This window comes from Acomys minous (genome assembly GCF_964271855.1).
Source record: "Acomys minous genome assembly, chromosome: 13".
Lineage (NCBI taxonomy): Eukaryota > Metazoa > Chordata > Mammalia > Rodentia > Muridae > Acomys > Acomys minous.
The window spans coordinates 68621889-68647317 of NC_140495.1; the positions used below are offsets into that span (position 1 = coordinate 68621889).

The 25429-nt window shown below is 38.4% G+C and overlaps 1 protein-coding gene across 6 annotated transcripts in view; it reads right to left on the reverse strand.

The window, feature by feature from the left end:
• Window positions 1-509: 509 nt before the first annotated feature.
• Window positions 510-25429, reverse strand: part of PKHD1 (PKHD1 ciliary IPT domain containing fibrocystin/polyductin) — a 443479-nt gene continuing 418559 nt past the window's right edge. For 5 of the 6 annotated variants that reach the window (XM_084755074.1, XM_084755077.1, XM_084755075.1 and 2 more), the window contains 4 exons: window positions 20744-20851; window positions 13913-14071; window positions 11419-11538; window positions 510-3078 (listed from right to left, as the gene is read on the reverse strand). In XM_084755074.1, coding sequence (XP_084611200.1) covers window positions 2669-3078; window positions 11419-11538; window positions 13913-14071; window positions 20744-20851 — 797 coding nt within the window. In that variant the 3' untranslated portion in view covers window positions 510-2668. Of the gene's footprint in view, window positions 3079-11356; window positions 11539-13912; window positions 14072-20743; window positions 20852-25429 lie in introns of all 6 variants that reach the window. The other variant, XM_084755078.1, reaches the window with a different exon arrangement.

Below are 25429 nucleotides of genomic sequence, written 5' to 3' on the forward strand. Positions count from 1 at the left end.
ATGTTTTGAAAGACACATCCACTTTGAAACAGCTCAGTAAAGCTAAATGACATTTGTATCTCCTCACATGTTTACTGCTGTTTGTGATGAGCATCTCTTAAAATCTGGTCTCAAATGTTTTTAAATCCCCAGAGCTTTAGTAAAATAATCTCTTAGGAGGAAGGGAACATCATATATTGAGCATTAGAAATGAGCAAGAAAAATAGGTTCTTTGAAATAATACAGGAAAAAGATGTTTATTCCATGGCTTATTTGGTTAGTGGGAGTAGCTGAGAAACATTTACCTTCATAGACGGCAGAGTTCAGGGCTGGCTTACAGTGAACTGTGTTTGATTGGCTTGTTCTAAGGCAGGAATGAATTTAGCTTCATTTCCTGCTCCCTGAATTTGCACCATGGGCCCATCTTTTTCTTTTTAAGCAGTAAAAAAGAACCAGCTCAAAATTTACCTCCCACAAAAACTATCCTGAACCACATGGGGGGTATGGAGGAGGAGAAAGTTAGAGTGCAGAAATGGGTACAAATGGAAATCTTGGTAGTTGAATGAGATGGCTGACATACAACCGAGTGTCATGGTTGCTTCAGTTTCTGCTTACTTTTTTTTTTTCTAAAAACACCTTTGTTACTTGCCCCAAGATACCTATAAAGATTTATTCTAAGACAGCTAGCTTATATCTTTGGAGTAAAGCTTTATAGTCTAGATTGCCTCATAGTGTCTCAGCAGGCATACAGACTGGACTTAATTCTCCCAGGGAGCATCAGATTCAATATCCCTTTTTCCTCCCTAAGTAGTCAGTACAGAGGCACAGGGAAGGGTCACCACCTCAGGACAAGGTAGTCTTAAAAACTGGAAGTTTCTCCATTCTCCCATACTTCTCACAATTGGGAAACAGAAGGATCCAGAGGGTCCTAGAAACCTACAAGAAAAAAATTATGATGGACGGATCTGGGCCCAAGGATTCTGCTCAAACTATGGCACCAACCAAGGACAATATGTGCAGTAAACACTGAACCCCTACTCAGATTTAGCCAAGGGACAGGACATTCTCCACAGTTGAGTGGAGAGTGGGGACTTACTTTTCACAGGAACTCTGGTGCCCCTTACTTGACTACGTCCCCTTGATGGGGAGACCTGGTGGCACTCAGAGGAAGGATAACAGGCTTTCAAGAAGAGACTTGATACGCTATGATCATATACAGGGGGAGGAGGTGCCCCTCAGTCACAGTCATAGGGGAGGGGGAATAGGGTGAAAGCGGGAAGGAGGGAGAAACAGGAGGATACAAGGGATGGGAAAACAATTGAGATGTAATATGAATAAATTAATTAAAACTTTTAAAAAACTGAAAGTTTCATGAGATACTTGGAGAATGTTTAAAAAGGAAAGGCTGAGACATCTCTGGTCAACTGATGGTGGGAAGAAATATAGTTTCTAGTTGATGACTACTTTATACACTCCCCTCCTATGGATGTTATTTCTAAGCTTAGCAAAAGAAGATGGAATTTCTTTCTTGTGTTCTATCTCAGTCACAGGACAGCTCCTTAAGCTCCTTATCCATTTGGAGAGTGGAAAATCCTGGCTTATACTCTGGAAAAATATGAATGCATCTCTTTGAGGAAATTCTCCTTACTTCTACTATCTGTGCTTAGTGTTCGCACGTAATAAAGAGACTTTCGGGGAACCAGACAAAAGTGCACTTAAAGGATTCTTTAGTTGAGTAGAGATGAATGCTGTGCAAATATATGAGTGTGTTACTTCCTTTCTTAAAAGCACTGGCTTGCCTTTTGCTTTGTCCCCCTAACAGAGCTTCAAGAGAGCACACCTAATTTATGTCCTTTCTATTCTCTTTGGCAGCCCTCATATTTCCTTTTGCTGGGAAACAAAATCAGTTCTCTGAAAAAGAACTGAGCTACTAATCCACTTTAGCATTGGGTTCTGTTTAGTCTTCCAGGACCTTGTTGTTTGAGTTGTAAATTTGGCCCAACCCAAAAGATAAATGTTGTAAAATGTAACTATAGCATATAAACAAATTTTCCTACATCTAGTATTTTCACATCTCTATTTTTAACTGAAATCTCAACAAAGCCTGTGTTACCATCATTTTTCTTGTATAAGCACTCATGGCATACATATAATAACACTTGTAATGCAGAAAGCTCCCAATAATGATGGAATTTAAACCACGAAATAAAATCTATGAGCAACATTCATGAAGTTGATTCTGGTTAGAAGGTAGGCTTTGGTGTATGATGTATTTTGAGACTTTCTGTAGCACGGACGCTACAATTTCCACTAACTAAGCTACTACCTGTCTTCCATAATTCAAACCTGAAGCACTGGGCTTGTTCACTCTGAGAGAAGTTTAATCGCAGTTCTCACTGGCAAAATTCTGTACAGCACAGTTATTAAGTTGGCTGCACAGCAACAAGTCTGGACCCAGGAAAACAGCCTCAAGTACTTGAGAGCCTATTATTTGCTGGAATTTGGTAGAATCAATGATAGGCACAAGAGACTAGTCTTCCATATTAAAGTCGAAAGGCCGAGAGTCCACATTCTCTCTGAGTTGTCTAAACAGATCAGACCTCTCCTCCCCTATTTACAATGTAGAAACAATTTTTAACATTTTCTCCTTTTCATACAAATGTCCCACAGTGTCCCACGCCCACAGCTGTTACTGGAGAGTTTCTGGTGGAGCTGTGTGGAGGCAGAAGGTCTCACTGGGAACACAAGCGCTCTTCTCTTGAGACAGCCCCATGCAGCCACTCCCTTTGTTCAGCTGGCTAGGCTCCTGACCCTGCTGCCTCTCTTGCCTGGGGTCTGGGCAAAGCAGGAGCAGCTGATTGCATCCTGCCAGCTGGTATCTCAGCAACTGCTGTTGGGCCTCCTTCCAGTTCCCAGGCTCCTGCAGCGTCAGCTGCTGAGCAAGAGATCTTGGAACACAGGTGATGTGGGGACTCCCCTGGGCGTGTGTAGCTCCTTCCCCTGGGACAGCACGGCGACTAACTTTCCTTTTGGACACTCCATCCATTGAGTGTTGGGGAAACTGGTTCTGAGTTCCCTGCATGACCTTCATTCTCATGTCTATAAAAAGAAACATAATAGTTTTCAATCAGTTGATTTCTTGAGTTATATATTTGGCCTTCATGATAGCATAGTAAAGGAATAAAATATTCAATGACATCAATATACCAACTTTAAAATACATTCAGAAATATTTTCCTTTAAAAAGTACTATATTTCCTACTCAATTTCTAATTGATATTAGCCATGTAACAAAAATATGATTATATAATTCTCAGAAGAAAAAACACTCATATGATGTTATTAAATTAACACGTACTTTTAGTTACAGCATGGTTCAAATTAAAAAACCATCTCACAGCCAAGGCTAAGCATCAAGCCAACCAACAGTGTATTAAGGTATGTGAATTAAAAAAGAACTAGTAATTTCCCCCAAATTTGCTTTAATAATCTAAATTAACACATGCTACAATTATAAAAGTCAACACATGTTCCACACTAATTCCACATGTAACTTCCTCCCTAAAAGAACTAATGTGCGGAATGTTGTTATCTCTGCTTCAGATGTAAAGGAGTTAAGGCACAAGTTAAGTAACTTTCTAAGACCACAAACAAAGCAGGAACAGACTTTATGGAAGAATTCAAGTATGTGGCTCTACAGAGTCTGGGAAGCTAAGACACGCCCTCCCCCAATACTGTATAACGATGAGAAGAATCACAGAGAATAAGAAACACATATAATAGTGAAAGAAGTCGTGGTGTGTGTTCACTCTCCTCCTCTGGAAGCTGGCTGTGCGATGGTCATGCTGTCACTTGGCGTCTCCTGCATCTAGCTGCATAATATTGTATTATTCTCGAATGCATGGAACAATATCATGTATGTGAAATAGTACCTTTTATGTGCCTTATTTTTTTTACCAAAATGAGAGATCTGTCTAAACTTTTGGGAAGTAGATAGTAGCACCGTCCTGTGCATTTACTATGCCCATTTATCTTCTATTTCCCCTGCAAATCCTTACTCTTTGGTACCCATTGGAGATTATGTTTTATTAACAGGTACATTATACAGTTCCAGTTCACTGAGAGCTGCCATTTTTTGTTAGAAAACAGCTAGCACATCTTTATTTTATCATAAAAAAGGGCACAAAATAACAGTTTCAACCTCAGTGCAGTCTAACAGTGGCTTGAAAAATGATGTGAGGATGTATGAAGGCAATTGCACCTATGAATATATGAATGATGCTTTTTAGTCACAGGGGAGGACTGAGAAGACATCATGTTGATCATACTATTTCCACAGTGCGTGGATTAATATCTGAGAAGCACATGCTCTTCATATCTTCTCTATCCTTTTCCAGACTTGTGCCTGCCACTTATCTACCAGGGTCACCTAGCTATAGCGTGATTCTCTTTCTGAGAACCAGGAACTTCCTGGTTATGCTAACATTTCTACAGGGCATACAACTGCGTCCAGAAGCATTTCCTAACACCTCAGCCACGTTGATTGACGGCTCAATGCACACTGGGTGGGTGATCTCACTGGACCTATACTGATACCTATTATTGGCCATTTTCACTTATATGGGGGTCTTTTCTTCCTCACAGGATTCCAAATGCCTTCAAAGGAGGAACTCTTCCTGTTACCAACTTTTCACAATCACAGTGGCCCTTCTTGTGGCCTGTACTGGACTTAGTATCACCTCTGTAACAACTGTTCTCCCCAGGAGGAAAAGATGGTTCATCAGCATCAGCAAATAACCAAAACCAAGAACAAGGAATAAGAATAATAAATGGTCCTATAGAAGCAGACTTTAAAAGAAAAAATGGATATTAAATTTTAATCCCTTGACAAAACCAATAACACTACCTAACTGGGGAATTAAATACTACAGTCACCTTTTCTGAACCCATTGAAGATGTGCTTAGCATGGTTTTGAGAGACCTTCCTTGGAAATCTCTCTGCGCTCTTGTTTTTCAAGTTTGTGTCTATTCATAGAAGATTAATGCAAGCCTGACTTGCTTTTGCAAGCCCCTAAACATTTTTTTAAAAAAATCTCCCATGAATTATTTACATGGCAACTCCAATCAGCAGTATACCTGACAGACTCCCCAGCTGAAATGAAAGTTCACAGTGTAAAGGTGCCCAGGGAGGCTGACCACCTCCCACTGTGAGCTTATAGATAGAACTAAGTCAGCACACATTATATGTCACTGCCGACATCAGAAGGAATCAGCGCCTTTGATCTTAGACCTCCACAGGAAGCTTAGATCTCAGACAAATTAGATAAAAAAATGAATTTATAACAGATACGTCTCCTACGGCATTCAGCTGAATGTTTGGGTTTTAGGGAAGGCAGGAGAGCATCAAAACATGAATGAACACGCCTCTTTCCCATCTTGTCGTGTTGATGGGTCTCCATTAAGATGGAAACATGACTTCCGATTACCCAACTGTGCTTCTAACTATCTGCCATCAGGTGTGATGATGCTTCAGGGAGAACAGGATAAAACACAGGCAGGAGATATCCCTGCGCCACGAAAACAAGGACTCATTGCGCTGAGGACCCTCTGAGTGCATGCACACTTAACGTAACCTCTTCAGCTCTCTTACACTTTTGTGATTGTCAGAACATTCTATAACAGCAAGAACATGGTATGCCTCTCACTTGTGCAGCTTGCTCTGAGTGTCCTTCACTAGCTTTTTCTCTTTCCTTTTTTCTTTTCCTTCACTCCTTCCTTCCTTCCTTTCATCCTTTCTTCATCCCTTCCTTCCTTCCTCTCTTTCTTTTCCTTCACTTTCTTTCTTTTCCTTCTCTTTCTTTACTTTTTCTTTTTTTTATTTATTTATTTTTTCTTTCTCTCTTTCTTCTGTTTGTCTTAACAGCGTGAGAATTAATAATGACTGTCCTCTGGCTCCCAACCACAATCTGAAATGTTTATATTTTCTTCTTGCCCTGATTCTATGTATGGTGTTCAGTGTTGAACCACTTAAATTCTCAATAGAGTTGCTTTATATGAGACTCATGGAGTCTGGAGCAGAGGTCAGGTAGAAGAAAGACTCTATTCTATTATTTGTTTGAAAGGCTGGAAACTTTGCCTTCATGTTAGAGAATGTACGCATAGTAAATAAATGCCATTGTTCGTGTTCTGCTTAGATTCTCTATTCCTTTGTGTGAAAGTTATTGTTTATATATATATAAGTAAATATTATAAATAGTCTAATTGGCTTGTGCCATGTGTAGACTGTTTTTCTTATGAATGTTTTCACGTCAACATACAAAATAATGGGTTTTGCTGTGTCATTTTCGTACATGTGTCCTTATATTTCTCTCCTGTTCTTTTTGATTTTGCTTTTATCATAGGCCATTTTTCTAAACCTAAATTACCTAAAATGTAATAGATAATAGATGATAGATGATCAATAGATAGATAGATAGATGATCAATAGATAGATAGATAGATAGATAGATATAATTGTTTCCATTTTTGTACCCGTATATACTTAGTATCACATGGTCTTAAGAGTAGTACCATCAAGTTCACCTCTCTGCTTGATCCTAAAATTTCCCAATTTACTTAAATTACTTTAGAAGATTGTCTCTGCTCATTGGTTTATACTTTCTGATGAAACTTAGAATCATCTTATGCATATTTGACATTGTATAAAGCGATTGAAATTACATTAAAATAAGCTGACAGGTCTTTGTAATTGCAAAATATATTCATAAATATATCACCATGCACCACTATATGAAAGTTTTTCTTTAAATTGTTTGGTAAATATATCTCTTAATATGTTCATCATATCTTTCAGTAATATTCCTCAAAACTAATCACATATATAAGCCACTTTAATCATGCTACCTAACTACATCCTCCTCGCTTTCATATTAATTCACTTTGTGGTACTTTAACACAATCCTTAAGCCAGGGTAATTTTAAAAAGAAAGGGGTCAGATTTAAATACTAATGTTATGCACAAATGGTCTCCAGTGTTATTTTTTTTAATTTTAATTTACATCTGCCTATATCCCATAGTTTCAAAATGTGTTGTAAGTTGATATAACTAAATTATTTGTTATATCCTTATTTGAGTAGGAAATATAATTTTTCTAGGCAATATACAATATGTGATACTGTGTGGCAATAGAACTTTTCAAGTCAGTGCTTATTTTGAAGTTATTTTAAGAAAGTAAGTGCTTTTAAAATAGGAAATATTTAATCCCCCTTTTAAATAGCATATAGAGATGCTAGTAGTTAGCGGTTTTCAAATATAGTTGCCCTTTCTTGGGGGCTTGGAGAAATCTCTCTCCTTCTTTACCAGTGGCTTTTTAATATAATAATTACTATGGCAAAAGAAGTTATACTTAGAGAAGATATAAATTTATACAAATAATAAAATAGACATAAGTATTCTTGCATTAAAAAGACAACAGGGGGAATGTTATCTACTCTTAGATAAAAGAATCTGAAAAATATTTCAAATTGAGTTGGGAGAAAGGGGAGAAGCTAGTTATGTGGACACATGTAAGAACATATTGAAAGGCAGTCTATGTTGTATACAGGAAATGCTGTCACTGAAGGTAAAGACAGGGAAGGGGAAATATGCCACAGAACAGTAAATATGGCTTTATTGAAGATATTGTTAAATGAATTAAAAAGAAAGGTAAAACTGTGATGTAAGACAGGGAAGCCCATAACAGCTCCTTGAGACTACACAAAGGGGCTCTATGATGCAGTAAATTAATATTTAATGTGGTGGAAAGAAGACCACTAAAGTTCACTAATCATTCTATTAGATTCTCACCAAAGTGTAGCAAAGACAAGGAAGAGCATCATATGGGGTTTCTAAGTCTTTTTTTTTTTTTTTCGTTTTTCGAGACAGGGTCTCTCTGTGTAGCCTTGGCTGTCCTAGACTCCCTTTGTAGACCAGGCTGACCTCGAACTCACAGCGATCCGCCTGCCTCTGCCTCCCGAGTGCTGGGATTAAAGGCGTGCACCACCACCGCCCAGCTGGGGTTTCTAAGTCTTGATACTCTTGCCATTTTGAGCCAAAAAAATTCTGTTGTGAGCTGGATATCAGGCATCAATAGCGTTCCAGTCCTCTGTCTCCACACACAATCAATAGTGATCTGTCTTTGTCAAGTCCTGGTTGGAAAGTTTTTCCACACAGTTCAAATGCTCCTCAAAGCAAATATAACTAGCTGTCCCCACAATTCTGGCAGTGAGGGAGTGGCTGAATCATATTGCTTCTTACTTTTACAGCTGAGACTCATCTCTGCAAGACCATGGTAATTGCCACATGGAAGGGACAACATTGCTGTGGCAGAGAGCCACTACTTGGGAAAGAAACAATCACATACACAGAGTTTCTCAAGGCCACAGCTTCTGCTTTGGAGGTACAACTTCAGTGTTTCTTAATCCAATAAGAAAAACACTCCTTTTTTGTTTAAATATGGAAGTGAAGGGCTCTCTAGCAGGCCCACGCATTGCAGACAGGTCTTGCCGCTTTCCCTTACCTCGCCCTTGCTAAACTGTTAGAATAGATTCCTAAAGCTAGCGCCTAAATTCTAGTCCCTTATTGGTCAGTCACTGGCTCATTCCTGAGACTAAACACCAAGGTCCAACAATCAAAAATTGGCTACATTGCCTAACCTGTCTAAATCAGGACTTCAGAACTCACCCTAACACAGACTTTCCCATTTCTCTTTTTAAAAACCCACTTCTGAAAGAAAAACAAATAAACAACAACAAAATCAGCTACTGCTTGCAGACTGCCTTTGCCTGATCCAGAGGCATGCCGCCCTCACTCCACCCCAGTCCTCTGCTCCCTCTTGCCACATCAGGATAGTAGATGTTGAGAATTCAGTTTCATGTGGGTGTGTTCTATACTGACTCCATGGGGGAGGGGGCGCCAACCCCTTACAGACAGACTAGGGAGAGCTGTGTGTGAAAAAGAAATGCATGGCATTTAGAGATTCAGTCCGAAGAGTGCCTGAGCAAACTACCAAGAAGTTAGGCTAGCCCAAACTGAGTGGATGCTGAGTGGGAATAAGAAAACGAGACAATACACAGCACATGGTTAATTCACTGGATGCTATGCTTTGTCCTTGTGATCTTTGCTGATACTAATTGTCTTAGTTGATATACAATTTGTATCAGAGCCTTACCCATGAGCAGTGGTATTATGACAGTTTTATCAATTGGGAAACGGAAAGGCATGGGATGTTAGTTGTGAAGCTCATGGACCGAAAATCTGTCAAAGGGGGCATTCAGAACTAAACTCAGTCTGTCAGACTCCGTGGTTCCATGCCCTCAATTGCCCCATCCTCCTGCTCCGCCATCTGACAAGGAGGATTTGTTAAATCTGAGTAGAAGAGAAGAAGCCTTATATATGAACTGGAAAGATGGCGTCAGCGTGTCGAAACCCTTGGCAGTGTGTGTTCTAAGGCCCCCATTCTTCACACTTCAACCCTTCCTTTCCACTCTTGCACCCATGACATAATGAGTTTAGTATCTAAATTTGGGAGTAAGACACAGCCCATCGTCCAAAAGATCTTCAGCACTGAGGGAGTCCTTAGGGCAGGAAGGCACTGGTGAGCAAGAGAGCCAATTACTTTATTAGTAAATGCTAAAAGTTTGAAAACACAGAGGGAAACAGAAAACTAAAATGTCATGTAAACAGTGGGGTAAAACCAACTTTATTTCAGGCTTTTTAACAATTAGTCCGTTTTGGAAATGAGGTTTTGAAGATCTAGACAAAGCTTGGAAGATAAGGAAACAAATCTAGCATGATCCACAGGGAGGGCTCAGCTAACACATCTATTTTTAACTTGGATGTCCTAATAAAATGGCCTCTTTGATGTTTCCATCTCTGCAGTCTAAACTGACCCCCAGAAGCCCGGTTTCTTGTCTCATTCCTGATAATTTATTAATAAACTGCCCCATAAAACCCAGTCTTTGTGGAACATTTAATAACATTAATTTTAGCAAGGAGACTATGAGCCGCATAGATAACCATATTAGGTTACATGCTAGCACCACATTGCCCCAGCCAGTCGCTGAAGAATGTGGCTGAAGATGTGCTGCTTGAGTCAGAAGGCAATTTCAAACAAACCCTTTATCTGTGTGCAATGATGGAGAAGAAGCTTTCCTCCTTAAGCGGTGGAAAAGCACCCAAGATCCAAATGGCTTCCTGTGGAATCTGCAAAGAATTCTTGTGTCCTTTTCTGTCTTTATACTACCATATCCCCACTTCATTCCTACTGATTATTATTATTATTATTATTATTATTATTATTATTATTATTTCTCTTTATTATTATTCTCATTATTATTATTATTCTCATTATTATTATTATTGGGTATAGTTTGAGGGACTATACAATATAGCTGGCTAATTTTAAAAAATTAACAAGTATGTTTCTTCTATCAGAAATGGCACAGTCAAACAAGCTGTTATGTGTACATGTAAGTATACAGACAGACAGACACGGGGACACATATATGCACTCACCTGCTTGCACAGAACTGAACATCTCATCACATATAATTTTAGACTGACATGTTTTAGTTACACATGAACTCAAAATCACCAAAACCAGTACTCCTTTTCTACTACAAAATATTTTTATTTCATTTGACTCTTAGGAAAAAATACATTGTTTTTCTACTTAGAACATCTGTTATAAAATGTCTTAAAGTCATGAAAATTATGTGAATATTTGTTATACACAGCATCCACACTTGGCAAGCCCACATGCTCTGGTTATTGTGCTCCTACTGTGCACCCTGAAGTAGGCTAAAAGCCAGCCTCTTGTCTGAGGCAAAGGCTTAGCTTTCTCTGCTTTTCTTCAGTTCTACTGGTGACTTAACTGGGGAACACGTAAGAGGACACACCACAGCACAGCAAATGATACATGCTGCTGACAGTACCAGGAAAAAAAAAAAAAGCAAGCAGGGTTGCTCACTTCTGACTCACTTCTGGAGGGTTCTACACTAAATCTAATTTGCACAGTGGGCATTTGGCAACTACACCCTCTGTTTTCCAAACTCAATAATGTTGCCAAATTGGCAGCTCCGCAACAGCTAAGGGAAAGATTATATGCCTATACTCTGGTTTTCCCCGTTCTCTGTTAAACAAACTCAAATGTGAAACCAATAATCTTTTTTCTAAGAAAAGATATATAAACGTCAGTTCAAATAACTGGCTCCTAGCTGAGAGAATGAGACGGGTCTGTGTCTTCCTGCACTGGGGTATTATTTAATTAAGAAAAGGTAATGAAAAAAAACAAAAACAAAAACAAAGAAAGGGCTGTAAATGAAACCACTTCTTAACCTGACATCAGGGAAGGAGGAAGCACTGTTGCTCCACAGTGGTCTGCCCTGTCTTGTGTTTACCTTCTCCCAGAACACTGTCTTCTCGTGTTCTCTTCACGCGTAGTCCTTGGTGTTTGGAAGAGATAGGAGTATTCTTTTGATCCTTAGCTTGGGATTCAGGTTTGTCTTCTGGTTTTATTTCTGTATTGATGAAAAAAGAAGCGCTCTTTTTTCCTGTTGTTTTGTCAAATCAAAAGACTTTTTAAAAATTTTACAACAAGGGCCTAAATGTAAAAGTGTTTCTGTCATTCATATCTCTTTCAAGCATGAGGTGATATGTATTTAATGGAATATGTATAATATGTCTACAGATTAATAAATGATGATATAAAAACTCACACACTGATCACTAACGTTATGACATAAGTTTGTGTTGTCTGATACATTAGCAGCCACACGCTGCTTCAGATATAACTAGTCTAAGTTAGGATATATTGTAAATTTAAAAAATGCACATGTGATTTGAAGGGAAAGCAAAATATCTAATGACTTTGTATTCACTTTACATTGAGCTAATATTTTGGATATAGAGTATGGAGGCTAATAAAATTTTTCTATACATATTGTGTGTCTCACAGTATAACTTATTTTACATTTCAACTGGACAAGACAAGTTAGCACAACAAAAGTTATTGAAGCTTTTAATTTGAAGTAAATAATAGATTCAAAGGAAGCTTCCAAGAAATTTACCAGGAGCATGTCAGAATGTGATCACATATAGCAAAGTGTAGTTATGAATACAGACCAACACAAAGACATAAAACTACTTAAGACATTATGAGACACTTTTGATATTTTCAAAACTTGATTACATGTCCCTTAATACTCAACCTCGTAGATATCAATGTTGTATTTCACTCTCATAGATGTGGGTAATTTATAAAGATTTACCCTCCTAATAGTACCATACTATGCAGCAAGGCTTAAATCATGGACCTCTAAGGAATGTCTTAACCAATGTCCTAATAGATGAACAGTAGGTGTAATTATGATATGTCATTAAAAATCAGGGAAGTAAATCCACAGATATTGACAGCTTTGAAGAATAGAAAGGAACCAGGACATCTTTATATACTGATACTGTAGGAAGAATATACTTCTGTTACTGAAGGCTCATACAAAAGAGATGGCATTTACAAGGTTTAGTGTGCACTCTGTGAATAGCTAGTGGAATTCAATATTAAATTAAGAGTGAGAAATGCATAATCTAGTTCAGAGGATAATATGACATATAAGATTGTGATAATCTATTTACAATCCCTAAAGTACCACACACAACACATATACACAAACACATATACATGTACAAACACACAGACACAAAAACACATACGAGAACACATGTGCACATACAAACATACACACAAATATACATGTGCATCACAAAACACATGTAAAAACATAAACACACACATAGACATGTACACATGCATATACAAACACACTCATATATGCACATGCATGTACAGAGTGAGGATGTATATAAATGGAATATAAATAGAACTTCAGGTTTAAACTCTAAATGAAATAAAAACTGCAGTTCAATACATTATAGACAATACAGTTCAGAACCCTCTTTTTAGTAAGATCAAAATTTTCCTACTAGAATATCCATCCCTGGTGACCAGGACTGGGAGAGAGACAAGGTGTCTAGGCTGACTGCTGTTCAGATACAGCATAAACAGTTGAATTAGAGACTCCCCCTCAGAGTGTATGATGGTGCCTACAAACATGACATTCGGATTCTGCGGAAAAGATCAAGACGGTACATGATTGTTTGCAACTTCTCACTGCTAAGGAAAACCAGTCTCACTTGCTTTTCTCCTTCCAAAGAGTTTGCCTTGGGTTTTTTTTCCCTTCCTTTGAGTCTCACAGTTAAGTACCCAAGACAGAGTCACAAGGCTTTGTACCCAAGTTTGACCTTAAACTGGTCATCCTGTCTCCACCTCTGGAGTGTGATTACTGGGATTATATAGATGGGATGCATCATGCCCAGTTTTACAAGGTACTCAGAATCAAACACAGAGCTCCCTGCATGCTAGGCTACCATTGTATTAGTGACCTGCACTCCTAATCCAGCCCTTTAACAGGCCTCTGGCAGGGTTGGGGCAAAGACTAGGCTGTAGAGCCAAACTGTACAGCTTGTGTGCAGCAGAACACAAGTTACTTACCTGTCCTGGATCTCACCCTGCAACACCTACACTGTAGCAATAATAGTCACTACCTCTGTCACTAAGTTGTTTAAGGAATTAATAAACTTATTTATCTAATGTACTTAGTCTTTGCCAATAGTGAGTATGTAATAAATGTGATCCTTTATTATAGTTGCTATTATTAAAGATTAGGTAATCCTTCCCTTTATTCTGTTAATTGAATGATGGGTTCCATGTGGTTTTATAAATCACAAAATAAAAAGGTAAAATTTCTCTTGGAAGACATGAAAACCATGAAAAAATATATATTATGTATAATTACTTCAGACATTTTCATCAATACCCTCCCCCAAAACACCTACTTCTGTTTTTGCTTTTCTTAAACCAGCAGCAAACAAGACAGCTCAGAGCCAGCCATGACACCACGGAGCACAGGGACAAGGCTAAGATAATGGTTGATCTCTCCTTGCCGGCTACAGGCAAGACAGCAAAAGTCTTGGATCGAGTTGTAAAATTAGTACCTGTTCAGGAAGGAAAAAACAGTTCCAATAATACAGTAAGATACCAATATCTAGTCCAGAGCAGGCATGTGAAAAGTATTTCTTTGAAGTTATTGAACAAATGAATCAGCAATAAATGCAAGTTTCTTATTCTGGAGGGAGTGTAAGATGACAATAAGAAGTCATAATTTTTTTCTTTTTGTTTCTGCCCATCATGATGGGAAATCCTTCTGAGTCCTCCATTTGATGCTTGGAGCTACTTACTTGGCCACTGTAAAGTTATAACTTCATTCATTCTTGTGGTCTACTGTAGTGAGAATTTTGGTGTCCTTAAAATGCCAGTTATGTTAGATAAACATGTTTTTGTTATAATCCCAGGTGTGGGATACGGGGTTGCTTCAGACTGTCCACAGCAACAGACTATTTGCCTTGTGAGTGCTCTGGCAGGGGCATGATTCTGCCAGCTGAAGAGAGTTTAATGCTGGGGAGGCTAGAGAGAGAGTAAATGCCAGAACCCAGAGAGGAATGGGTGGGGCACTCCAGAGAAGAAGGCAAGACTACTCCTCCTGCTGGTTCATGCTCCTGTTGCTGCCTGTTTATCAAGTGGTTTTGAGAAGAGACAAGAAGTAGAAATTGCAGATATCCAGATGGGGCTTGCCCCAAGGAACTCAACACCCCTAATCAGCAAGAAGTAGTCTAAAAAGATCTCAACGGCCCCTCTCCCCACTGAGCTGTGTCTCCTACCTGGTGTTGCAGCGTTGGAAGGGATATGGGTTGAGAAGGATGACAGAGAAATAAGGGCCCAAATAAAGTAGGAAAACTATGCCAACAAATTATTATTGAAGAAACATAATCTTGGCTCCAGAACATGTAGAACTGGACACCTTGAGTAATAGTCATATGAGGCAAAAATTGTCACAAAAAATTAAAATTAAATTATGGAAGCCTGCTTATAGCCCACAAAGTAACACCTCCCCCCAACACACACGCCAAAGCACACAGAGAATGTACATAGCACTTTAAATAATTTATTCTTTTATTTTTGTGTATGCATGTACAGTGTGTGCATATGTAAGCACTTGTGTGTGCAAGCACCTATTTGGGGGTGCTAGAAGAAGCCAAATATAGGATACCAGATTCCCTGCCCTGGAGTCACTTGAAAGTTGTCTGACATGGGTGCTGGAACAGAACTAAATGAGCAGCAAGTCATCTGAATGCCTCAGCCATCTATCCAGCCCAATTAGGATAGCTTTATATATAACCAAACAAATAAACAAATTTAAAAACTGAAGTTTGTTGGATTACTTAATGTGTTTGTTACACCAGGGTCATGTGGTCTGCCAATAAGGTGCTAACAGACTTCCCAAACTTAAGCATATTGCTATCAGGAGAACTGGGGCTTGGGCTAAGGGCCAGGGAAAATTGAGAAGGAGAGAGAGAGAAAGAGAGAGAGAGAGAGAGAGAGAGAGAGAGAGAGACAGAGACAGAGACAGAGACAGAGACAGAGACAGAGACAGAGACATGGACACAGAGAGACAGACAGAGAGAGAGAGAGAGAGGAAGGAAGGGAAGGGAAAAGAAGGAGAAAGTACTCTAAGAATCACCTGAAAACATATTTTGGTAGATTAAATATTTTGGTTCTCATCCCATTACTATGTACAAAAAAAAAAGGCACAACATGGCTTTTTTAAAAGGAACATTTAAAAGATCTAGCTGCCAGTGTTTATGGTAGTCCTATTCAGATCTTTCCAAACTCCAAAAGGAGACTAAATGAACAAAATGGTTGATCTGTAGAATCCACTGCCTGTCGATTTAGCCAAAAAGAAAATGATGAAGAGATGGGTAAGGAGAGGGTTGTAAGTAACCTCTAACAATTAAACTTAAAATCTAATGCAATGCACTAATGATGTTCGGTGTGACTCCACTTATATAACACTATATAAAGGACCAGACTACAGAGACAGAGACCATATCGCTATTGCCAGCAAGTAAGAGGCTGCGATGTTTGCACTAGTAGGGCAGGACTTTCTGGAGTAATAAAATTGTCTGTATCTTGATTGTTTCCTGCTTAGATATATTTTAAATCATAAGACCCAGAAATAGCACATTTACCAACAAGTAAATTTGAAAAATAACATTTAAAACTAGCCCAAGGGGCATATCCCACGAAAGCCTTCACTTACCAGGAAACTGGGACAGTGGGGAAGACATCCCATTGAGACTCTGGATGAGAGAAGCATGGGAGAATAGCAAAGTAGAAGGATCCAGAGGGTCCTAGAAACCTACAAGTAGAACATTATGGTAGGCAGATTTGGGCCCAGGGGTCCTGTTCAAACTAAGGCACCAGCCAAGGACAATACAGGCAGTAAACTTTAAACCCCTACCCAGATCTAGCCAATGGTCAGATCAGTCTCCACAGTTGAGTGGAGAGTGGGATATGACCTTTTCATGTACTCTGGTACCTCACATATGACCATGTCCCCTGGAGGGGGAGACCTGGTGGCACTCAGAGGAAGGACAGCAGGTTATCAAGAAGAGACTTGATACCCTATGAGCATATACAGGGGGAGGTAATCCCCCTCAGGAACAGTCATAGGGGAGGGGAATAAGGGGAAACTGGGAGGGATGGAAGAATGGAAGGAGACAAGGGATGGGATAACCATTGAGATGTAACAAGAATAAATTAATAAAAAAATATTGCTCTAAAATTTAAAAAAAGGCAATAAATCTTGCCTACAGTCTCTGTAGACTGTGGTAATTATGAAGATAGTCACATGAGAGGCATTTATCAGCATTTACACATAGTGTGCTTTACATTTATATTTTATCATAGTCAATTATTCTAAATATTAAAATTATAAACTCAGGAAGATGATTTGTTTGTGATCATGACTTACAGCTGGCCTTTTTGCAAGTAGCTAAGTCACAAGAGACAGAGTTGCCATTTTCTCTACTCAAAGGCATAGCATGCACTTGTGTGCTGTGGTTTTCTTGGGTGGACCTGACAAATCGTTTGGAAGCCACAATTAGCTGTTGGATGTCTTGGCTCTGGGCTAACTCACCTCAGGGCTCCTAGAGCTGCTGTAATAGCATCAGATACATGGCTCTCACTTGCAAGCATGTAGCTTAGGCCTGAGCTGAGTTCATCTAGTTTAGTCTCAAATACCTGCTTGGTATGAGCATCTGCATAAAGTCAATTACGAGAGAGAGAGAGAGAGAGAGAGAGAGAGAGAGAGAGAGAGAGAGAGAGAGAGAGAGAAAAGAGAGGGAGAGAGAGAGAGAGCAAGAGAGAGAGAGCAAGAGAGAGAGAGAGAGAGAGAGAGAGAGAGAGAGAGAGAGAGAGAGGGAGAGAGCAATAGATTTTACCAGGTAATCTTATCCACTGTCCCCATTTTTATTAATAATAATAATGTTAATTCTCCTATTCTTATTAAGAAATTAAGAGCTAGTAAGTGAATCAGTATGTACATATGACAAATTATTATGAAAAATCAGAATACAATACATTCCAGAAGAATAACACAAGTGAATATAATCAGGGCATAGATGGTCTGGAGGAGACCTCAATGGTCTAGCACATTCATAAACAAAAACAGGAAGAGACACCAATTGCTATAAAATATTAGAAACCAGGAAGCCTTTGATAGGCATTAAATTCTAGGCAAAACACTCTACATAATGTTTAGACTGTCATGGATTGTAATAAAGAAATGTTCTAAACAAAGAAGTGACTTGAGTCACAAGGAATATAGACCACTCTATAAGGTATGCAAAACACGCTAGCATTAACACTACCACCGCTACCATCACCACCACCACAACAACAACAATGTCTGAGAAGTTAAAGTCAGAGGGGTCCAATTGGAATCTGAGAGGTAACTGAAGTCCATGGTAGAATCCCCTGGCTTCTAAATATTTTTCTAACAACAGAATCAATGTTTACAATATAATATTAACAGTCATCTTGATATACTCACTCTTCCATAAGCAAATGTTTGTTTGTGCTAGGAATTTCCATAACCTGGAGACATACTGCTCAAGTTCACCTAAGCAGAATTCCTGGCTTCACAAACTCAGGTTCTAGTAGGGGACCTAGCACTCAAGCTACAGGCAGCCATGCTTGTGTAAGAACTATAAAAGTCGGAGCCAGGCGTGGTGGCTCACGCCTATAATCCCAGCATTCGGGAGGCAGAGGCATATGGATCGCTGTGAGTTCGAGGCCAGCCTGGTCTACAAAGCAGGTCCAGGACAGCCAAGGCTACACAAAGAAACCCTGTCTCGAAAAACAAAACAAAACAAACCCCCCCCAAATACAAACAAACAAATAAACAACAAAAACCCCAAAGAACTATAAAAGTCAATGCTGTTACTAGCAGAGGGGTGTCAGGAGGAGATACTGTAGACAGGGTTGTCCAAATAGGAGTCTCTGAAGATAAAAGTTTTGAAAGGAAATTTGATGATAATGAAAGGAAACTTCATCTAAACTTCTGGAGAGTCCTCCTAAGGAACACCAATTACAGGCAACTTTTCTTCAGATTGAATGAGGGCAGGGTAATGGGAATGGTTATGGCTCCCAATGATTCATTTAAGAACTTGGTTCCAGGTAGTGGTGAGAAGAGCCGCAGTCCAGACCATAGCGACATATGTGGAAGGGCCACATATAGGAAGCACTAACCTATAGCCACCACCACTTGCTAGTAACATCTCAGGAAAGACATATGTTAAAGTTGGATTTACTAATACATAGGAAGTACTCCTGAGGATCCTGTGTAGACACCCTGGATTGCTTTAACTTCTCAGCTCCTCAATGACTACACTTCCAAATTAGGTATGACTATTTGTCACCTTTCCGAAGAAATGACAGAGCTCGACAGGGGAGATGATTGGATGCTCGCTGTTTGACTTACATACAAATGAAATAACAATGTGAATTACATATGAAGACTGCTTTGTAGCCCTGTATCTCTGGACACTGGTACACTGAATATCTGAAATATGTGTCACTCTTAGAATCAGTACGTTTATCAACATGATGTCCGTAGAGATCAAAGAACCAGAGGGTATTCAATGATTTGATTTGTTCTGTTCTGTTTTGTTTAAGCTTCTATCTATTCTAATCTAAATCTTATAAAAATCTCTTTATGCCAATACTTGCCTCACAGACCTAGCTTTGACAATTATTTTATATTAATACTTAAGAATAGTTTAGGAAAAATATTCAAGAGCATTTCTAATTTACAAGTTTTAAGGAGGAAGAAAACAAAGTAGAAATCTACCAATGAAATGCCAAGATCATATGTGGTTCTGGAAATTTCTTGTCAGCAGTTCTTTTTTCATTTGGTTTTTTTGTTTGTTTGTTTGTTTGTTTGTTTTTGTTTTTGGTTTTGTTTTTTTTACAGTCTATTCCTTAAAATACCCTTGATGAAGCATATGGCAAGTCTTGGTTAACCACTGAAAAAAACTAAAGGATAAAAATATCGAAAATGTCAGACAAATCTGGGACAAACTACTCAGGGCTCTGCAAGTCTGACCCTTTAAAAAACATATATTCAAAAACTCAAGCTTCAGGCAAAAATTCCTGCAGCCAGAGAATGAGCATCTATCTCCATGAATCAGTGCTCACACTCAGACAGAGTCATAAGTACTAAAAGAATATCTGGCTTGTAACTAGTACTTGACAATTTTTTATTTAAAAGGATAGAACACTTCCTAAGAAAAATGCTTTTAAATCTGGAAATAAGGCAAATTCATTGAATATCTTCCTCACACTATATTGTAGCATTTTCAAGCAAGATTTATCGAATTCTCTACAGTAGATTTCATTTTAAAAATTGAGATCTCACTACACTGCCCAAGTTTGTCACTTAAATGCCTGGGTTTGAGCAATAGTCTTGCATTAACCAAATGCAGGTTAATAGTTACAATTTTAGTGCTCTGCTTTGTTAATTTGGAGAGACTAATCATTTACAAATGATTTTGACTGGTATAGATATAAATGGTATCTATGGACACATAACTCAGATGGTGGCTTTCTTTCTATATTCTTTGACAACTGCTCTTCAGTATATCTCTATATGACATGTAAGCTCAAATATTTTCTATAATATCATTGCTATTTTCCTGATTCCCTCACCAATGAGTTAAACTGCTTATAGACAAGAGTTCATTGTATTTATTCATCTGAGACACACCTAATATATTAGAAGAGAGTTATTTTCAAATGCTTCTTGAAGGATAACTGAATTGGTTCACAATTCATTCATGCTTTCTATGAGTGCTTTCCAGTCCTGGAATGCCAGCATGTATTGTTTCTTTTTTCCAAATAGAAAGAATGAGGGAAACAGGACACAGGATTTGGGTTCATAATACTCAACCGCCCAATTGTCTCATGAAATTCTAATGAGTGTAACTCACAGAGAAGAGAGAGAAAGGGAGGAATGGAGCGGGGGGTGGGGATGCATAAAGTATATGCTAACAACTACAGGAAAATATGCATTTAGAGTCTTGCCCATTAAATACATGCTAACCTTAATTTCCACAGGAGCTCTTTCTTCTTATACTTGATTGTATGCCAAGTCAACTTCTCTAAACTACGTGGCGGCTTCTTTATGAAAAGGGTTTTTCCAGTGACAAAGGAGAAGGGTTACCTTTTCATAAAAATACAGCTATAAGAGAAAACTGTGCTGAAATTACCTGGAGGGGAATGAACAGTAAAAACAAAGCGCCAGTTTGACCCAGAGATCAAGACAGCCAATCTGGAGAACCTCACAAAACCATCCCTTGTTTCTGCCTGGGTATACCCTGTAAACAAACAGAAAACCAAAGTTAGGTGTTAGTTACTTCAACTAGAACAATGCTTTTAAAGCTTCTCTGGAGACAGGGCACCAGAGTTCATGTCAGAGTGAAGTCCCTGCTCAAGGGGTCAACTTAACTCAAGCTCACATCCATAGACTGTAAATTGCCTTTGGACACCACTACACTTTAATTACTTTGAGAATTAATAGCAATTACACTTCACTCTGAAAATGTCACCATGGTGGACAAAGAGTTAAGAGAGTGATCTTAAAGTTTATGAATTTGTTTGTGATGTTTAAGGCTGAAGAGAATCATAAAGATTTAGTACATTTAGTGCTAACATTTTTCAATTCAATTGTTCGGTCCCTTTAGTGAAAAAAAAAATGTCTTTCATCATCAATTTTGCAGAGCTAACTAAAAGTTTCTTTACACAAACCATATTTTCCTCTATCCCTACAGAGTCCCAAAATAAATAAAATGCCCAGAAAAATGGAAATAAATAAGCCAAGACTCAAATAAATGATAGGCGCCTAAGATAAATGTACTATATACTCTTTAAAACCTATATGCATCAAAATTATGGTCAATAAACTCTTGCAAACAATGAACTGCAGAGTACAGATGTTCAACATGAAATCGTTTGCTGCAGTTTTTCCTTTGACAAACGTCCTTATTGTTCCCATCTTTGGAAGAATGCAAAGCAGCATTTAATGGAAATGTGTCCGTCGAGCACTATGAGTTTGCCTCATAGAACAGCCGCCAAACTGCCTAATGGAAAGTGCTTTAGCTCCAAATGGGTTTGCTTTTGCGTTAAATACCAGCTTGCCTTACAGATCTCCACAGAGATTCCCATATATATCTATGATATTTTCAGATTTCAAGCATATGTGCCCAAAAGCTGAAGCACTTGCTGCCAAGTACACTACATTACTCCAGGGTCCATCATATCTTTGGAATGGCTATTATAAAATATACAAATGTGGTTGACAGGCTCCCTGATCAAGCTGGTATAAACAAGGTACTGGCTGAGAGAACTTGGGATGAAATGGTGAGGCAGGCTGAATGCAGGACTGAAATTGGCTTAGACAGCCACCAAGGAATCATATGGGGGGGGGGGCGCTGTTTCTACAGAGTATATGGTTTATAAAATCTTGCGCCCAAAACATCTTCCACTCAAGACTTGGTATACATACCAGCAAATTACTATATTAATAATGCTGGGAAATTATTTTTAAACATATATAGACTATTTTTCTGCAATTGTGATGCGTGATTGAGTTTCAGAGGATCTAGGGATAGCCTTGAAATTAATTGCCTTTGAATATGAATCCACTGTTTTGTGGTGATGATGTATTTTTCATCGAGTAGGGCCTAAGAACAGAAAACAAAGACCATAGAATGGAGAATAAACAACAGTGTACACAGAGAAAATTTTTCGCAGTTGTTATTTTCTTTAAATCTTGGAATTACCTGGAGTAAGTTAGTAAATCCATTCCAAATGGTTTAGTTTCCATTCTTTATAAAGTTAAGGATAGATATTTCAGTAATATAAAATAAAGGTATGTGAGAAAGAAAAATGTGAATATTATAAAAACATAAAAATATATCATTTATATCCTGCTTCATCATACACACACATGTGCACACACACACGCACATGCACACACACACACACACACACACACACACACACACACACACACACTGTATTTCCAGCTACCTTTCTATTAAATTTCCTGAAACAGGCAATAGTGGTGCTCTCCATACATGTAGGTCAGTTGGATTGAGCATGGCTTAGTGTTTAGTAGAACAAAATAACATTAAAGAAGGATGATTTAAAAGAATATTTAGATGTGCATGAGCTCTGAAGTCTAAAGAATGTCTAGTGCTGGAGAAGATGTTGAGTGTAAGCCAGGTGCTAGGTATAACCAAGATATAGTGTATGAATGAGGTATCGCTGATACATTGTGCAGTATGAGAAAGGGATGAAGCATTAGTAAGAAAATGCAGAATGAATATAGTGTGAGATATAAGGAATAGCTAGATATGAACAAGTGTTGGAGAAAATAGAGGCAGATAAGCTCTGCTAGTCATGTGCCATGTGAGTTATGTTTTGTAGATGATACTGAACATGAACAAACAACTGGATATCATTATTTCTGATGAGAAGTCTACAAAGAGATTCTCACAAAATGCATGTGGTTTCTTTGACCTATCAAAATACAAACAGTGGAGATAATAATGAATGCCCAGAGACTTTGGGAGTTGTGACAAAAAATATATCTTGTTGGTGCTTGAGAGCTATCCAGTGGCTGTTCTTCCATAGGATCCAAGTTCAATACTGAGCACCCTTATCATCTCATAATTGTCTGTAGCTCCAGTTCCAAAGGATCCAACACTCTCTGCTAGCTTGCAGCCACACAATTTTTATACTATATCCATGTGTGCAAAACAACCATATCAATTAAGAAAAAAATGTAAGCTTAGATAATGTATTTTTTGGATAGCCTGATAAGATAAGTTGTTTGAATAAAATAGTTTACAGGCTAAAATCATTGAAGGGCAATTTAAAAGGAAATAATGGGAAAAAGCATAACTATAGTAAGAAAATAAGGGCTAAGATGTAAGGCTTTTAAGCTATGGAATGTGGAACCACACAATGTTGCTTGCTTCCTCAAGAGGTTTTATGGAGAAGTTCTGCTCTCTAGAGTTGATGATGTGGATGCTTGCAGAAAACAAGAGGTATAAATGATGGGAGACAAGGATGTTAGAACATCTTGGGCTCTGACATTAAATCATAAGAAAAAGTCATAAAACATATATAAAGGAGAGTTCAGAGATTCAGAATATAACAATATTATATTTTGCTTTATTTAAGGACAAAAAGCAAAATGTTAAAAAAAGAAACAACAACAACAAAACACCCCAATATCCACAGGAAAGATGGATATTTTTGAGTCAGATTATAAGAACAATCTTAAAGAAAGAAATGTACTTGAAAGAACGGACAGAATTGAGCACAACTTCAAGAGACATCTTCCGTACATTTAAGTGTTTTACATATTTATAAGAAGCATGTGGTGCAGCCCAGACATATAGGTAAAATAGGGCAAGAAATGCCCTCATTGGTGAAATAAGAATAAGAAGTTATATAGATAGGGTGATGTTTATTTTCGTAAAGAAGATATTTCTATGTTTGTAGAAAACTGGTTCAGATAACACAAAGACAACAGAAACACCCTAGGCTAGCTCATGAAGTACATAAAAAACTTAAGATGTCAATTTGTTAAAGAACTATTTTCAAATTGTGTTGAGAATAGGGGTATATGACCAGTTATAAAAATACATAACATTGAGCCTTCTGACATGACTGAAAATTAGCCATCGGAGAAGAAGTTCCCTAGTTAACTTCAGATTGCTTTCTCGATGTCATCTTACCAAACTATGTGATGTCTTCAGTCATAGTGTCTTATCATTTAGTTATATTTAGTGAACAAGAGCAATAGCAATAGCTTGTTGTTTCAGAGACTTCTGCAGGATGGAAACAGACATCAATGGTCTTAGACTCTTGCTGCAATACTGACCTGCCAGGCAAGGTGTAGTGACTGTTGCAATAATGGCATGACTGTGAAGTAGATAACAAACCATTTTTTTATTGGACTTGAGGCCTATTCCACACTAGGGAATGCACACCTGGTACAAATCTAGTCAAAAGGCCATGGTTAATGGAGATCATAGGCAGTACAGGAGAACTTTTATTATTTTCTTAAATGCTGATGCTATCAAACAGCCAGTTTTAGAATGTTCCACAGACCCAGCATGTTCTTGGTTGTATCAAATTGAGCTGAAATGAGTTCTCTTCACCTCAAGGTAACAGCTTCAGAACTGAACCACTGGACTGTAACTCTACAGGACTGGACTCCTTTCATTCTTCTTTTTTATTTTCTTCCAGTGCTGGGGATTGAACCCAGGACAGCATGCATGCTCAACTTTACCACTAATCTCCATCCCCACTGAAAAAAACAGCAATCCGACTTGTAGTTGGAGAATTCGTAGGTCTTTTGTAGGGTCTGAAGGCCTTTTTCACAGCATACAATATGGAACTGACAACTACTTGAAATAACAAAGTCTAATATCGGAATAGGTTGAGGTGGGGTACCGAAGTAGGAAGCCCTTATCACACAAGCCATAACAATCGTGACACAAAAATCTCCTTCTCATTGGCTTTAAAATTTTAGCCACTTCTCCTCAAGCCTCTTTCCCCTTGTCTCCCCACCCTCTTTATTAATTTGGTCCAGCATTCAGGCACTTACCTTTTTGTATTTTCACTCTGACGTTCCCCACCTCAATAAAATAGCACCAAACTCCAGTCACTGTATTAAGGTCAAAGGCATCCTCCCCTCTTTGTTTCTTTTACTTGCATATTTCACTTGATTCTACTTCTAACAGGCAGTCTGAGTCAACACGCTTTAACCATCCACTGACTGTCCATCTGATGCAGTGTCCATTATTTTGTCTCACCAACTATACTCAAGGATAGTAATCTAACCCAGATGCCAGTCCTCCTTGGCATACTGGCTGCTT